At 38.4% G+C, this 18124-nt stretch overlaps 1 protein-coding gene and 1 long non-coding RNA gene across 4 annotated transcripts in view; one reads left to right on the top strand and one right to left on the bottom strand.

The window, feature by feature from the left end:
* The window catches only part of SMARCAD1 (SWI/SNF-related, matrix-associated actin-dependent regulator of chromatin, subfamily a, containing DEAD/H box 1), an 88355-nt gene extending 84010 nt beyond the window's left edge, over nucleotides 1-4345 (bottom strand). For 2 of the 3 annotated variants that reach the window (XM_036914101.2, XM_036914103.2), the window contains exons 1-2: nucleotides 3891-4164; nucleotides 3366-3607 (exon numbers count right to left, since the gene is read on the bottom strand). In XM_036914101.2, coding sequence (XP_036769996.1) covers nucleotides 3366-3555 — 190 coding nt within the window. In that variant the 5' untranslated portion in view covers nucleotides 3556-3607; nucleotides 3891-4164. Of the gene's footprint in view, nucleotides 1-3365; nucleotides 3608-3890; nucleotides 4165-4222 lie in introns of those variants that run through there. The other variant, XM_036914102.2, reaches the window with a different exon arrangement.
* On the top strand, nucleotides 4298-14214 carry LOC118926753 (uncharacterized). Its single transcript, XR_008997801.1, has 3 exons — nucleotides 4298-4426; nucleotides 9661-9877; nucleotides 12761-14214. It is a non-coding gene; the product is annotated as an uncharacterized LOC118926753 (long non-coding RNA).
* The last annotated feature ends 3910 nt before the right edge of the window (nucleotides 14215-18124 follow it).

Here is an 18124-nt window from a genome sequence, read left to right as displayed (position 1 = left end):
AAACTGCAATGTCAACCTTTTACTGGACTTCACTACTGAAACAGCAGAGGTAACTCAAACTCAGTGTTTTAACATCTTCCTCCTAAATGTACAGTCTAATTTAATCAATTGTGCCAACCATCCAGTTGCCTAAGCAAGGAACATTTGAGCTATCTTAAACCCTCCATATTTACCTGATCACCAAATACCATCAACTATATGTCCTATAAAACTTCCCTAAATTGTCTCCTCAGTTATCCCTACATTTAGGCTTAATGCAATTACTTCATTAATGAGCTTCCAATTCTATACTAAATAAACTCCATCCTCTCAGGCATAGCATATAAAGGCTCCTCACAACCCAGCAGTTTACATTTCTCTTTTCAGCTTCATTTATACTGCCTCAAACCTCCTCTTCCATAGACAGCTTCCCCATTCCCATACACAGACCACAGACACTTCAAGGTACTTTCGTACCTTGTTCACCAGATAAGTAATGATTAATTATTTAGGGTCCACTCAAAGTAATCTCTCTGTGACTTTTCCTGATTTTCCCTGGGAAAAATGGATAACCATTTGTAAATTGGATTGTGATCCTACCTAGACTGTTTAATATCTGTAACTGAGTTACCAGACTGTAGTACTTTAAAAATATACATTTACATGCCCTTACTCCTGGTGTTGACAATGTTTTGTTCATATTTTTATTATTTACATTTTATTTTTATTCATAAATACAAGAGGTGCTCTCTCACTCATCTATCATTATTTTACTCCCTCCAAACTTGCTATGCTCCCAAAGTTAAAGAAAAAAAAAAGAAACATGTATAAGTAATAACCACTGGTAATGCAGGGCATTGTGAGAACAAAATAAACCTGGGGGTAGAAGGAAGGGGCCACAGGTTAGGTGTATGCCCTCATATCCTAACCTGGATTAAGGAAGCCTGTCCTGTATCAAAAGTAGTTTCAAGTATCCATGGCTTAAAAATGCCTGATGGCTACAGGACTGTTTCAAGATCATGAGGAGGAGGAGGAGGGATATTTTAAGAATATGTACAAAATACTAACACCCCCCACTTATCATCTAATACCTTTCCTTCAACATATATTTACTGAGAGCCTAGTGCATTCCAGTCACTGTTCTGAGCAATGGGGATGAATAAGTGAACAAGACAAAGTCTCTGCTTTCATGGATCTTATAGTTTAATACAGCAGGCACAAATATATAATGTAATCTTAAGTAGTGATAAAAACTATATAGAAAAATACAGTAGAATATTGTTGCTACTTCAGTGAGAATGATTAGAAGGCCTTCTAAAAAAGGTAACATTTCACTAAGCACTAAGGAAATGAAGAAGGTGTGGAGTCATCCAAGTATCAGCAGGAAGGGCCTCAGAGGTAGAAGAGAGAGCAAAAGGGAAGAAAAAAAGATTGGACTGTGCTTGGTATATTTCAGAAATAATGTGGCTGTGACACAGTAATTAAAAGAGAGTGGTAGGAAATAAAATCTTAACTCATATTAGGTAAAATAACAGGATTAGATGAAAAAGTATAATTTTTACAGGTAATTTTTAGTCTCCATCCTATAAGCTGATTTAGACCCTAATACTCTACCATAATAAGCAAATACAGCATTATCCCACAATGGCAGAATAAGGAGTTACCATATGATGATGATTAAGGAAGAAAGGTCAACATTGATCTACAACCTATGACTCCCCAAGCACTGTATGGTCTGATCTTAAATCCAGCTTCAGTAGCTTGTCCTCTCCAGAAGTCCAAGACCAACACTCAATTCAGTAACTCCCTGTGGATTCAATGTTGCCTTTAGTCTACTCCAACATGCTAGTTTGGACCTTTGATTCTTATCTGAATTTTTAAATGCATGCCCAATGGCTTACACTGGTTACTTCATACTTACTCTGATGTACAAAATAACCATTTTTTAAAATTACCTAAACTAAAATTCCTATTATTCATTTAATCTCATTTCCACACATTGGATCTAGTTGTGAAACCTTGTCCTTTCTTTGAAATATCTCAAATCTTTTTCTTCTCCATTTCTACTGCCATCGTTAACTTTGCATTCTAAATTATTTGTCTCGCTTTAAACCTTACCTTGTAACACCGTCGTACAGTACTCATGACTGCTGGATTAATTTTTTAAAGCAACTTCCACCATTTCACCCTTCTATCTGAGAAGTCTTTAATGGATCCCTAGTACATACAATATAATGTCTAAACTTAATTTTTTATATTTCCCAGTGTCATCTGGAATTTCTAAATTTTTAGAAATTCTCTAAATTTCATTTTTAAGAGAAATTTATGTACACAAAAAAGTCCTAAGGAGTGAAGTCTCCTCAAATAGAAAAAAAAGGTATCTTCTGTATACAATGTATACTATTATATCAATTTTAAATCCTTGTAAAGAAATAATCTCTTCAATTCACAAGGCTTTAGTCTCACCCTATTATAACTGCTTAAATGGAATGCCAGATGATTAGAAGACTTAGTGAGGAATTTCACATTACTAACATTAGTAACTAAAACATTCAGTTGAGTTCTAGTTTACAAAGTGCTTTTATTCTATAGATGAAAAAATTGGGGAGCTCCAATTTTAAGTGACTTGTCCAATGTCCCATTTAACTAAAAAGAAGAGAGTTCTAAGGTCTTAAAATCCCATGGCTTTCTACTCCCTGGCCTCTACACTTCCTACACCCTAACCTTCTTTGTCCTAACTACATAAGAAGAATATTAATACATTCATTGTTAAAATATTAAAGTACCTGGATGGTCAGGTATTAGCTACAACACATTATGCCAACAATTATCTGCTGGAGGTATGAACACGGGAATATCACTCCTATGCTTAAAATCTTTCAGTGTAAATTCATTTACACTCCAGGAAGTCAAGTGACAGCAAAATATGAAAGTGATCTGATCTTCATTTGTTCATACAAGTTGTCTTCAGAAACCTTGAATAAAGTCTACTGTATAGTAGGTGATCAATTAATTTTTTTGAAGTATCACTGTAACAAATGCAGAAGTCTGATAAATAACAGCCTCAAAGTCTATCATAGGAATGAATCACCTAGTTCCTCCTGCAGTAGCAACCATTCTGACCTAAGGATGACCTAAATTCTGATTTCAAACTCCATCATTGCGCCATATTCCAAGAACTCACACAAAACTGAAGCAGCTATGGATGGATACTCAGTTGGAAGTAAATGGTGCCTATGGCAGACTGAAAGCTGTATCTGAAAGGGCATGGTGGAGAACAATGCATCAGTCTGTATGCCATCAATAATAAAAACTAGAGTTTCTTCTGCCTTTCATCTTTTAACATACCTCTTGATGCAACATCAATTTCCAACACTGTAACTCACCTGTTTTCTCGGTTATATCTGAATCAGGTGTGCCTGCCCTGCTAACCTCCCCTTCAGCATTCTCCTCTTCAGCACTAAGAGAAATTGGTGAGGAAGGGCCAGGCTGGGAAGGTTGAGGGGTTGCTTCAGGCACTTCCTCAATCTTACTCCTTTTCTCAAAGCGAAATCGGTCCAGATTGAAAAGATTCATATTGGCAGACACCACCACCACCGCGTGGGGTTGAGAGCTTTAAATGAACTATCTGCAGGAAGAAAATAAAAAGAGAAAAAGAGGCCATGAAAACAACGTAAGATACAAAGCCACAGCACTTCATTCCCAAGGCAATTAAGAGCAAGCAAACATGCCACTGGCTCGGGATGACTATTATGGCTGCGCCTCATTGTTACGCCACAGTGATCAGAAGGTGGTCAGGGATACCCTTCTAAAATCTTCCACCGCTCTTCCGACTCCCTTCGTCTCCCCCCATCCCGCCCCGCCCCTCCCTCCTCGAACCACAAGCTGACCCTCGTGCAACCTCCTCTTACCCCAGCACGCGCAGGCACGTTCCCCACTCTAACCCCCCTGGGGGCCGCGCGCCCGCCCACAGCCAGGCTGCCTGCACTACGGTGCTCCCTGCCTCGGGAAAGGACGTGCCAGGGCCCGCTCGTCGACACGGCAGGGACACAAAGAGGCCAAAGGAGGGGAGCGGCGGAGGCCGTGCTAGCGGGCACCCGCCCGGAAGTTGACGCGGCGCGAACCCAGCTGAGAGGAAGCTGATAGGATCAAGAAAGGGAAGGTTCAGAGGTGGAAAGCGTGCCGCGGCATATCTTTAAATGCTCATTTGCTAGCGCTCATTCTTTCGTCCCTCAGTACTTACAGCCTTGAAACCTCGGTGCGATGTAGTAAAGGTTGAAAGAAAAAATAATTCCTAGCGGGCGGCGACGGTAGCCGGGCCGGGACCTCCCAAACAGCGCGTAGAAACCCAACGAGCGCGTAATGATGACGCAACACGCAGCCTAGGATTTTTTTTCTTCCCCAGCGACGCGGAGCGGAAAATGTCTAGGCTCGCGCTGTTGCCATGGTAACCGTTATTTCTCTTTACTCTATTTTAATATTAGGCAAAACAGGAAATTTTCTGAGTTGTAAACTGATCCTCTACTTGGCATTTCCTTTAAAGAGGAATTACTGTAAATCATTATTCTACCAAATAGATTGGTCATTATAAACTTAAATTGACATTCTGTTTTACAAATCAGTGTTCCCAATTTCATAATTATAACAGGAACCTAGTTTTATCAAATGTGGGCACATATAAAATCAAATATCTGGACCCATAAAATTCACTAGCAAAGCCCAAAAAATTGGGATTTCCATTATATCTGTCTTTGAAATCACATGAAATGTTTTTATGCATGCATTTTAAATAAGGTGGTTAAGGGATATATGAACTTATAAAACAGTAAATTACTTTTTAGTGATAAATATTTGCTTTAATATTTACTCTCGGCAACTTTCAAATATGTAATACAGTATTATTAACTATAGTGGCCATGCTGTACATGTAATTAAAAAAAAGAATATTTGCTTTATATTCTGACCCAACATTGAAAATGGATTCCACTAACTGAATGACTTTGGACAAATATATATACCTTCCCTAATCCTTAGGTTCCTCATCTTTTAAATGTACTTGGCAATACTCTTGACCTCTCAGGGAAATCTTCAACAGTCCTAAGGCAAAAGTGAAAGTGGAGACCAACATCATATTTCCAAATATTTAAGCATCATAAATATAATTAACAAAATGTAAATATAGAATATGTTCAATCGTTCTATTTATAAAATGAATCTACAATTCCTATGTGTCAGACAGAATGTGGGTGATTCAACAAGAACTGGTTGGCATATGTATCCTGCCTACATAGTGTCACCTCCTCCCATTCAGTTTCATACCATTAGGGGTTTTGTGTTCATGCATAATGGACATCCAACTGAAATGTCAACTCTGGCCTCATCCAGGGTTGCCAGATTTGTTAAAAGAAGAAATGTAGGCTGCTTTGTTAAATTAGAATTTTAGGTAAAGTATGAATAGTATTTTAGTACACGTTTGCCTCATGCAATATTTAGAACTTACAGTAATTATTTATTGCCTGTCTAAATTCAAACTTAACAAGGTATCCTGTATTTGATTTGGATAAACCTACCCCTGCTGCACTCCTTCACCTCTTGGGCCTAGAAGACTTTTTTTTAAAGGTATCATTGATATACACACTTATGAAGGTTTCATATGAAAAACAATGTGGTTACTATATTCGACCATATTATCAAGTCACACCTCCCCCATTGCAGTCACTGTCCATCAGTGTAGTTAGATGCCATAGAGTCACTGTCTTCTCTGTGCTAAACTATCTTCCCCATCACCTACCCCACAGCATGTGTACTAATCATAATACTCCTCACTCCCCTTCTCCCTCCCTTCCCACCAGCCCTTCCCACCCCTCTCCTTTAAAGGTAACTGGCAGTCCCTTCTTGGAATCTGAGTCTGCTGCTGTTTTTGTTCCTTCAGTTTTGCTTTGTCGTTATACTCCACAAATGAGGGAAATCATTTGGCACTTGTCTTTCTCCGCCTGACTTACTTCACTGAGCATAATACCCTCTAGCTCCATCCATGTTGTTGCAAATGGTAGGATTTGTTTCTTTCTTATGGCTGAATAGTATTCCATTGTGTATATGTACCACTTCTTCTGTATCCATTCATATACTGATGGACACTTAGGTTGCTTCCATATCTTGGCTATTGTAAATACTGCTTCAGTAAACATAGGGGTGCATATGTCTTTTTGAATATGAGAACATACTTTCTTTGGCTAAATTCCTAGGAGTGGAATTCCTGGGTCAAATGCTATTTCTATTTTTAGTTTTCTGAGGAACCTCCATGATGCTTTCCACAAGGGTTGAACTAGTTTACATTCCCACCAGCAGTGTAGCTGTACCACTTCCTCGCCAACGTTTGTTGTTGTTTGTCTTTTGGATGGTGGCCATCCTAACTGAGGTGATATATCATTGTGATTTTAATTTGCATTTCTCTGATGATTAGTGTTGTGGAGCATTTTTTCATGTGCCTGTTGGCCATCTGAATTTCTTCTTTGGAGAAGTGTCTGTTCTGATCCTCTGCCCATTTTTTAATTGGATTATTTGCTTTTTCTTTGTTGAGGTGCATGAGGTCTTTATGTATTTTGATTGTCAACCCCTTATTGGATATACCATTTATGAATATATTCTTCCATACTGTAGGATGTCTTTTTCTTCTATTGGTGTTGTCCTTTGCTGTACAGATGCTTTTTAGTTTGATGTAGTCCCACTTGTTCATTTTTACTTTTGTTTCCCTTGACTGGGAAGATACATTCATGAAGAAGTTGTCCATATTTTTGTCCAAGAGATTTTTGCCTATGTTTTCTTCTAAGAGTTTTATAGTTTCATGACTTATATTCAGGTCTTTGATCCATTCTGAGTTTGCTTTTGTGTATGGGGTTAGACAATAATCCAGTTTCATTCTCTTACATGTAGCTGTCCACACCCACTGTTGAAGAGGCTGTCATTTCCCCATTGTATATCCATGGCTCCTTTATTGTATATTAATTGACCATATATGCTTGGATTAATATCTGGACTCTCTATTCTGTTCCACTGGTCTATGGGTCTGTTCTTGTGCGAGTACCAAATTATCTTGATTACTATGGCTTTGTAGTAGAGCTTGAAGTTGAAAAGTGATATCCCCCGTGCTTTATTCTTCCTTCTCAGAATTGCTTTGGTTATTCCAGGTCTTTTTTGGTTCCATATGAATTTTAGAATTATTTGTTCCAGTTCATTGAAGAATGCTGTTGTTATTTTGATAGAGATTGCATTGAGTGTGAAGATTGCTATAGGCAGGATGTCCATTCCGATAATATTAATGGTTGTCCATTTCTTGTAAGTTATCTAGTTTGTTAGCATATAATATTTTCATATTATTCTCTAATAATTCTTTGTATTTCTGTGAGTGTGTTGGGATTTTTCCTTTCTCATATCTGATTCTGTTTATGTGTGTAGATATGTTTTTTCTCTTAATAAGTTTGGCTAATGGTTTATGTATTTTGTTTATTTTCTCAAAGAACCTGCTCTTGGTTTCACTGATTTTTTTCTGTTGTTTTATTCTTCTCAATTTTATTTATTTCTTCTCTGATCTTTATTGTGTCCCTCCTTCTGGTGACTTTGGGCCTCATTTGTTCTTCTTTATCCAGTTTCAATAATTGTGTCTTTAGACTATTTATTTGGGATTGTTTTTCCTTCTTCAAATAGGCCTGGATTACTATAGTTTCCTCTTAGAACTGCTTTCGCTGCGTCCCACAGAAGTTGCGGCATTGTGGTGTTGTTTTCATTTGTCTCCACATATTGCTTGATTTCTGTTTTAATTTGGTCATTAACCCATTGATTTTTTTTACGAGCATGTTGTTAAGCCTCCAGGTGTTTGTGAGCCTTTTTGTTTTCTTTGAACAGTTTATTTCTAGTTTTATACCTTTGTGTTCTGAGAAGTTGGTTAGTAGAGTTTCTATCTTTTTTAATTTACTGAGCCTCTGTTTGTGGCCTAGTATGTAGTCTATTCTGGAATATGTTTCATGTACACTTGAGAATGTGTATCCTGCTGCTTTGGGTGTAGAGTTCTGGAGATGTCTGTTAGGTCCATCTGTTCTAGAGTGTTGTTCAGTGCCTTTGTGTCCTTACTTATTTTCTGTCTGGTTTATCTGTCCTTTGGAGTGAGTGGTGTGTTGAAGTCTCCTAAAATGAATGCATTGCATTCTATTTCCTCCTTTAATTCTGTTAGCATTTGTTTCATGTATGTTGATGCTCCTGTGTTGGGTGCATAGGTATTTGTAATGGTTATATCCTCTTGTTGGACTTGCCCCTTTATCGTTATGTAATATCCTTCTTTTCTTTATCTCTTGTTACTTTCTTTCTTTGAAGTCTATTTTGTCTGATACAAGTACTGCAATACCTGCTTTTTTCTCCCTATTGTTCACATGAAATATCTTTTTCCATCTCTTCAATTTTAATCTGTGTATGTCTTTGGGTTTGAGGTGAGTCTCTTGTAGGCAGCATATATATGGGTCTTGCCTCTTTATCCATTCTATTTCTCTGTGTCTTCTGATTGGTGAATTCAGTCTATTTACATTTAGGGTGATTATCAAAAGACATGTACTTATTTCCATTGCAGGCTTTGGATTCATGGTTACCAAAGGTTCAAGGGTAGCTTCTTTACTATCTAACCATCTAAATTAACTCACTTATTAAACTATTATAAACACAGTCTGATGATTCTTTATTTCTCTCCCTTCTTTTTCTTCCCCCTGCACTCTTTATATGTTAGGTGTTTTATTCTGTACTCTTTTGTTTCCCTTGACTGATTTTGGGGATAGCTAATTTTATTTTGCATTCAGTTAGTATTTGTTTGGTCTGCTTTCTTTGCTGTGGTTTTTATTCTCTGGTGCCATCTATTTAGCCTTAGGAGCACTTCCATCTAAGCAGTCCCTTTAAAATACATTGCAGCGATGGTTTGTGGGAGGTAAAGTCCCTCAACTTTTGCTTATCTGGGAATTGTTTAATCCCTCCTTCAAATTTAAATGATAATCTTGCTGGATACAGTATTCTTGGTTCGATGCCCTTCTGTTTCTTGCATTGAATATATCATGCCATTCTCTTCTGGCCTGTAAGGTTTCTGCTGAAAAGTCTGATGATAGCCTGATGGGTTTTCCTTTGTAGGTGATCTTTTTTGTCTCTCTGGCTGCTTTTAATACTCTGTCCTTGTTTTTAATCTTTGTCATTTTAATTATTGTATGTCTTAGTGTTGTCCTCCTTGGGTCTCTTGTGTTGGGAGATCTGTGGGCATCCATGGTCTGAGAGATTATTTCCTTCCCCAGATTGGGGAAATTTTCAGCAATTATTTCTTCACAGAGACTTTCTATCCCTTTCTCTCTCTCTTCTTCTTGTCATACCCCTATAATGTGAATATTGTTCTGTTTGGATTGGTCACACAGTTCTCTTAATATTATTTTATTCCTAGGGATCCTTTTATCTCTCTCTGCCTCAGCTTCTCTGCATTCCTGTTCTCTGATTTCTATTCCATTAACAGTTTCTTGCACCTCATCCAGTCTGCTCTTAAATCCTTCCATTGTTTGTTTCATTTCTGTTATCTCCCTCCAGAATTCATCCCTTAGCTCTTGCATATTTCTCCCTAGCTCCATTACATGCTTATGACTTTTATTATGAATTCTTTTTCAGGAAGATTGGTGATTTTGGTCTCACCAGGCCCTCTCTCTTGTGTTTGAGGGATTTTGAACTGAACAAGGTTATTCTGCCTTTTCATGGCAATGGAAGTGATCTCCAGTGAGTGGCACCTGTGTCAGCTGAGAGAACAAAGTCCCTTCCTGCTTGCTGGTCACCTTGCCTGTCTCTGCTGCCTGTGCCAGCCACTGGCACAAAGGGAGCAACTTCTGGGGTAATCCACCAAGCTTCCCTGGGTGTAGTGGCACTCAGGATGATCTTGGGTACTAGCGAGGGTCGCAGGCGAGTGGCGTGTGTTCTTCCACAAGCATGGCACCCCTTTGTGCTTTCTGGACTCTGTGCCAGTGTCTGCTGCCTGTGCCAGGCAACTTCACAGAGAGAACAGCCTCTCGGTTGATCCCCTGAGCTGCTGTGGGCAGGGCCGCCCTTGGGCTGGCATAGGGCATTGGTGGTGGTTACAGGTGAGGAGCACATGTTCTTTGTGAGAACAGAGCCCCTATGTGCCTCCCAGACTCCACGCTAGTTTCCTCTGCCTCTGCTGGTCAGCCACACACAGAGGGCAGCCTCTGGGTTATTACCCTGAGCTGCCATGGGTGGGGTGGCCCTCAAGTTGGCCTAGGGCACTGGCAGGGTTTGGAGGCAAGCAGCGTGTGTTCACCATGTGAATAAAGACTCTTTGTGCCTTCCGGACTCTCCACCAGTCTCTGCTGTCTGTGCTGGTCAACTGCAGGCAGAGGGACGTCCCTGAGTCTGGCCTGGTTAGCCACGTGCTAGGAGAAGCCTCTGTGTGTTTGCTGTGGGCCGGGCTTCTCTAGCTGCTCCGCAGCAATGGTGGGTTAGCCAGTTTACTTGCAGTCCCAGAAGTGGGGAATGAATGGCAGTCTGCTTATCTCCATGAAGGGCTTCAGAGCTGTGTTGCTCCCCAGGGGCTTAGGGCACCTAAAGTTCCTTAAAGTCCCCAGCCTGCTGGGCTGATTGTGCCAGGATGATTTTGTACACCTGTTAAACCCTTGTCCCCTTAAGACTTTTAAAGTGCCTGCTTTTCTTTTGTCCCAGGGCAGCTGACTGTGGGAACCTGTTTGCAGTCTTAGCGTTGAATTCTGCTTTTCCATTCCTCTAATGTCCAGTACACCTTGCAATGTGTGTCTATGCTCCCAGTGCAGATTACTAGGGCTGTTTATTTCACAGTCTTGTGCTTCCATTCCCTCCCCACTGATTCTTTTCCTCCTTCTGGTGAGCTGGGGTGTGGGGAGTGCTCGGTTCCTGCCAGGTCATGGCTTTGTATCTTACCCTTTTCATGAGATGTTGAGTTCTCGCAGATGTAGATGTAGCCTTTCTTGTGTACTGTATCTTCTGGTCACTCTTTTAGGAATAGTTGTATTTGCTGTATTTTCAAAATATATATGGTTTTGGGAGGAGAGTTCTGCCAACCTACTCATACCGCCATCTTGAGAATCCCCTAGATGGGTCTTTTTTATCCATTCAGTGACTCTGTGTCTTTTGATTGGTGCATTCAGATCATTTACATTTAGGGTGATTATTGATGGGTATGTTCTTACTGCCATTGCGGGCTTTAATGCATGGTTACCAAAAGTTCAAGGGTAACTTCCTTACTATCTAACAGTCTAACTCACTTAGTATGCTATTACAAACATAATCTAAAGGTTCTTTTTTTCTTTCTCGTTTTTCTTTGTCCTCCATTCTTTACATATCAAGTATCACGTTCTGTACTCTGTCTGTCCCTTGACTGACTTGGGGGGTAGTTGATTTGCTTTTGCATCTGTTTAGTAATTAATTGTTCTACTTTCCCCTGTGCTTTTTTTTCCTCTGATGACAGCTATTTAGCCTTAGGAACACTTCCATCTACAGCAGTCCCTCCAAAATACACTATAGAGATGCTTTGTGGGAGGTAAATTCTCTCAGCTTTTGCTAATCTTGAAATTGTTTAATCCCTCCTTCAAATTTAAATGATAATCTTGCCAAGTAGAGTATTCTTTCTTAGAGGCCCTTCTGTTTCATTGCATTAAATATATCATGCCACTCCCTTATGCCTGTAAGGTTTCTGCTGAGAAGTCTGATGATAGCCTGGTGGGTTTTCCTTCATATGTGATCTTTTTTCTCTCTCTAGCTGCTTTTAAAAGTCTGTCCTTATCCTTGATCTTTGCCATTTTAATTATTATATGTCCTCCTTGGGTCCCTTGTGTTGGGAGATCTGTGCACCTCCATAGCCTGAGAGACTATCTCCTTCCCCAGGTTGGGGAAGTTTTCAGCAATTACCTCTTCAAAGACACTTTCTATCCCTTTCTCTCCCTCTTCTTCTTCTGGTATGCCTATAATGAGAATATTGTTCCTTTTGGATTGGTCACCCAGTTCTCTCAATATTCTTTCATTCCTAGAGATCCCTTTTTCTCTCTGTGCCTCAGCTTCTTTTATTCCTCTTCTCTAATTTCTATTCCATTTATCGTCTCTTCTACTACATCTTATCTGCCTTTAAATCTCTCCATTGTATGTTTCATTTCAGATATGGAATTTCTTAATGATTGAATCTCCATCCTAAATTTGTCCCTGAGTTCTTGAATATTTTTCTGTACCTCCATGAGCATGTTTATGATTTTTATTTTTAAATCTCTTTCAGGAAGATTGATGAGTTCAGTTTCACTTGGGCCTCAGAGCTTTTTTGCTATATGTTGGGTCCAAAGATATATACAGATACTGAAAGCACTGTCCTCAGCAGGAAGGACCTGGGGAAAAGTCACTGTTAGCCTTCTTAGAATTGTGTGAACAAAGAATTTCAAGAACCACTTGCATTTTCTAAAAGTCAAGCACAGGTTCTGAATGAAAATGTCTTCTTTGCCCCACATATTCCTAGCCTTTTGGGGTTTGGCATAGCTGGAAAAGAACCAGATTCCTAGATGCAATATATGAACCACTCTTGCCAAATTCTAAGGGTGGGTGTTTCTGTAGCATTCATTGAGGTAGGAGAATTAGAATGATCCCTGATTGGTATTTTGCTTGGTGGTAGATCAAAAATTCAGGGAATGTATACAAAGTACCACAGATTCAATGGCTTACACAACTGAAATTTATTTTCTTGCAGCACTGAAGGCTGAAGTCTGATATCAAGATTTTGACAGTGTTGTCATCCGAGGACCATGATAGAAGGATCAGTTCCAAGCCTTTCTTCTTAGTTTATAGATGGTCATCTTCTCCCTGTGTCTTTACCTAATTTTCCTTCCTTATCTGTGTTCAAGTTTCCTCTTCTTAGGAGGGCATCAGTCATATTGGATTAGAGCCAACCCTAATAACTACATTTTAACTTAATTACCTCTCTAAAGGCTCTGTCTCCAAGTGCAGTCACATTCTAATACACTGGGGTTTAGGACTTCAGCCTATCAGTTGGGGGTAGGAGCATAATTCTGCCCATAACAGGGGGCAAGAGAGTAGAAGGATTCTCTACTGAACCCTGAAACCTTCTAGAATGGCAGCATTTGTTAGAGCTGAAAACCAGTCCTCTAATTTTTCTTTCTTCTGACTGTAAATATGATCATTCTTCAAAGTTCAGTCCTTGGTCTTCTGCTTGTCTCACTCAAGTGTTTCCCAGCATAGACCAGTTATAATGGTGCCTAAATATGTTTTTCAAATCTTACTCAGCTATAGACTCAAGAGAGGTTAATCTTACTGTTTATAAACCTAACACATTTTTTAAAAAGTTACTATAAACATCTAAATTATTGATATGGAAGAAAAGTTTGAAACCACCTCTCCTCCTAGAATGCAGAAGAAAAAGACAATGAGATTTAAAGAAATAATAAATATAGGAGTTAGAGGGCTGAAGAACAACCTTTAATTATTATAATCAAACTATTCACACACACAAAACAAACAGAATAAATAATAAATATTCATGAATTCTCAGTCTGCAAGTGAAAGCTCACTAGACTTTAGGCAGAAGTGATTAAAAAAGACTATACATTAAAAAATTTCCTAGATAATTCTTTTAATTTCAAGAATTTACAAATTTAAAAAGGGACAAAAATTCCTAAAATTCATATGGAACCACAAAAGACCTTGAATAGCCAAAACAATCCTGAGAAGGAAGAATAAAGCAAGGGGAATTACACTCCCCAACTTCAAACTCTACTACAAAGTCACAGTAATCAAGACAATTTGGTATTGGCACAAGAACAGACCCATAGACCAATGGAACAGACTAGAGAGCCCTGATATAAACCCAACCATATATGGTCAATTAATATACGATAAAGGAGCCATGGACATACAATGGGGAAATGACAGCCTCTTCAACAGCTGATGTTGGCAAAACTGGACAGCTACATGCAAGAGAATGAAACTGGATTATGGTTTAACCCCATACACAAAAGTAAACTCAAAATGGATTAAAGACTTGAATGTAAGTCATGAAACCATAAAACTCTTAGAAGACAACATAGGCAAACATCTCCTGAATATAAGCATGAGCAACTTCTTCCTGAACGCATCTCCTCGAGCAAGGGAAACAAAAGCAAAACTGAACTCATGGTACTACATCAAGCTAAAAACTTTTTGTACTGCAAAGGACATCATCAACAAAACAAAGAGGCATCCTACAGTATGGGGGAAAATATTTGTAAATGACATAGCTGACAAGGGGTTATCATCCAAAATATATAAAGAACTTACACACCTCAGCACCCAAAAAGCCACAGTAATAACCCGATTAACAAATAGGCAGAGGATGTGAAGAGATAGTTCTCCAAAAAAGAAATTCAGATGGCCAACAGACACATGAAAACATGCTCCACATCACTAATCATCAGGGAAATGCAAATTAAAACCACAATGAGATATCACCTCACACCAGTAAGGATGGCCAGCATCAAAAAGACTAAGAACAACAAATGTTGGCAAGGATGCGGAGAAAGGGGAACCCTCCTACACTGCTGGTGGGAATGTAAGCTAGTTCATCCATTGTGGAAAGCAATATGGAGGTTCCTCAAAATGCTCAAAATAGAAATACCATGTGACCCAGGGATCCCACTTCTAGGAATTTACCCTAAGAATGCAGCACTCCAGTTTGGAAAAGACAGATGCACCCCTATGTTTATCGCTGCACTATTTACAATATGCCAAGATATGGAAGCAACCTAAATGTCCATCAGTAGATGAATGGATAAAGAAGATGTGGTACATATACACAATGGAATATTACTCAGCCATAAGAAAAAAACAGACCCTACCATTTGCAACAACATGGATGGAGCTAGAGGGTATTATGCTCAGTGAAATAAGCCAGGCAGAGAAAGACAAGTACCAAATGATTTCACTCATATGTGGAGTATAAGAACAAAGGAAACTGAAGAAACAAAACAGCAGCAGAATCACAGAACCCAAGAATGGACTAATAGTTACCAAAGGGAAGGGGACTGGGAAAGATGCGTGGGAAGGGAGGGACAAGGGTGGGGAAAAATAAAGGGGCATTATGATTAGCATGTATAGTGTGTGGGGGGGCACAGGGAGGGCTGTGCAACACAGAGAAGACAAGTAGTGATTTTACAGCATCTTACTATGCTGATGGACAGTGACTATGTAGGGGTACGTGGGGGGCCTTGGTGAAGGGGGGAGCCTAGTAAACATAATGTTTTTCATGTAATTGTAGATTAATGATACCAAAATTTTTAAAAAAAGAACTAAAAATAGAAATACCATTTGACCCCGGAATCCCACTTCTTAGAATATACCCAAAGAATACAACTTCTCAGATTCAAAAAGACATATGCACCCCTATGTTCATCGCAGCACTTTTTACAATAGCCAATATATGGAAGCAACCTAAGTGTCTATCTGTAGATGAATGGATAAAGAAGATGTGGTACATATACACAATGGAATACTATTCACCCATGAGAAAGAAACAAATCCTACCATTTGCAACAACATGGATGGAGCTGGAGGACATTATGCTCAGTGAAATAAGCCAGGTGGAGAAAGACAAATGCCAAATGATTTCCCTCATTTGTGGAGTATAACAATGAGGCAAAACTGAAGGAATAAAATGGCAGCAGATTCAGAGACTCCAAGAATGAACTAGTGGTTACCAAGGGAGAGGGGTGTGGGAGGATGGATGGGGAGGGAGGGAGAAGGGGAATGAGGGGTATTATGTTTAGTACACATGGTGTAGGGGATCACGGGGAGAACACTGTATCACAGAGAAGGGATATAGTGGATCTCTGGCAACTTGCTGCAGTGATGGACAGTGACTGCTTTGGGTTATGGATGGAGACTTGATAATATGGGTAAAGTAGTAACCACATTTTTTTTTCTTGTGAAACCTTAATAAGAGTGTATATCAATCATACCTTAATAAAAAAATTTTTTTTAAATTGCAAGAGGAATATAAAAAATAAATAAAATAAAAAGGGACAAAAAAATCAGTGAAAAACTTGTTCATTAAGTTAAATGTCAGAAGGTGATGATTAAACTTCTACAAAGATCTGGAGCAAAAGGATTATGATTATAATTTTCTAGATTACATATATGTCATTCATTTATGGAGAAAAAGCTCTAACTTTTAATTACTTGAAAATACATCTTCCTTTAAATTTTCCTAAAACATAAATCCAGCTGACAGTTTAGAAAATGAGGATTTCAAGAGTGGAGAATTCATGATGTGGAAGTATTCTGTTGAGACTAAACACAGTTGGGACTTAACAGTTATGGTATATTCACCAACTTTTTGTTGCATAACAATCACAAAATTTTAGTTGCTTAAAACAGTAAAGTTGATTGGGTAGTATGGCTCAACTGCATGCTGCAATGCCTGTTTGCACTTGGTACATGCGCAAATGTTTGTTGAGTGAATGAATGATGTTATTAATTACACAAAATGCCTAAGCATACAGATTACCATAAATAAATTTTAAAATAAGTTGATTATCTTCAAAATGATACATGCCATGGAAGAAAAACATAAACCAGAGTTTAAAAATCTCAAGAAAGAGGTGACATAGCTCAAGAAAGGAAGAGAAATAAAAGAAAAAAATTTTAGAAATGAAGATTAAACTACGTGTAACATAAACACAAGTTAGTGCTGTAAGAGAAATGTAAAAACTGAAAAAGTGAAAAAAGAAACCTAAAACTGAAAATGGCAAGGTAAATAGATATCAAGGGAAAATAATAAATGTTGAAGATAAGCAAAGAAGACCCGAGATAATTATAATAGGGACCACTATAGAAGGAAACCAAAGTAAATGTGTGGAAAAAATTACAAAAAACTTTAATTGAAAAAACATTCCCTGAAAATTATAAAGATTTGAAACTGTGTATCGAAATAGTACATCATTTACCTGGGAATATCAACTCTGATGGCTAAAACCAAGACATAGTCTAATAAAATTTTGACTTTAAAGAAAAATTTTTAAAGTTGAGCATTTAGACAAAAGCAAGTAAACTAAAGGGAAAGAAAATTATACTATCATCACAATTTTAATAGCAACTGTTTATACCTGAAGAAAATGGACTAATGTACATTCCAAGAAAATAAACAAATGTTCAAGGAAATAAAATGTGACTCAAAGATTTTATAGTAAGCAAAAGTACCTTTCAAATACAAAGGCACAGAAAAACAATGTCATGTAAGAACTCTGTGGATATTGTTCTCATGGGTGCTTGTGAAGAATCTATTAGAAAATGAGCAACACAAAACCAGAATGTTTGTAAAGACAGATATTAAGCATGACTTATAGCTATTTGTAGAACAAAGACAAAATGAGGTTTAAAAGGAAGAGTAGAATATATATAAAGCCTATAAAATCTGTCAGTGGACATATCTTAAAATGGGGAGAGAGTGGTAGGAACTTATGAAAAGAAACTTTGAAGTTTTTATTAATTGCGTTAGAATAAGTATATTAGTATTGTTATTTTAAGAATGTTGTGTGTATATTCTTGAATAAAGCAAATAAACAACTCTTGTTATTTCCTGTTTCTTTAAGAACCACCAGGATTCGCAAGTAGAAGAAAGGATAAACATACGTGACAGAGAGAGGTTAGAGTGCAAACTGTAGAGTACCAGTTGGTCCTTTATTTGAATTGGAAATATCAGTATAGAGGTTTGATACACACACACACACACACACACACACACACACACACAGACACACACCATCTACCTGTGTTCACTGAAAAAGCCTGTGAACTGACTAGCCCAGTAGACATCACTACCTACTATGGTCTTGAAATACTTACTACTAAAGGAAACCATGATTTCTTGGAGAAAGATAGCCACTCTGGGACAGGAAATGTACAGAATGAGTTTGGAATATCTTCCTATACCAGAAAAGCAGGGAGGTTATCAAAGACCACTAATATCATGTCAAAAATATTCGGGAATATCTCCTGACCTTGAAGGGGACCCTGACCTTGGCCAAAGATGGGGCAATTTGAACTCCAATAAGATGAAAATTTG

Source organism: Manis pentadactyla, chromosome 5 (assembly GCF_030020395.1).
Source record: "Manis pentadactyla isolate mManPen7 chromosome 5, mManPen7.hap1, whole genome shotgun sequence".
In the NCBI taxonomy this organism is placed as follows: Eukaryota; Metazoa; Chordata; class Mammalia; order Pholidota; family Manidae; genus Manis; species Manis pentadactyla.
The sequence above is the reverse complement of the archived record's forward strand: the minus strand, read 5'-3'. Positions and strand labels throughout refer to the sequence as shown.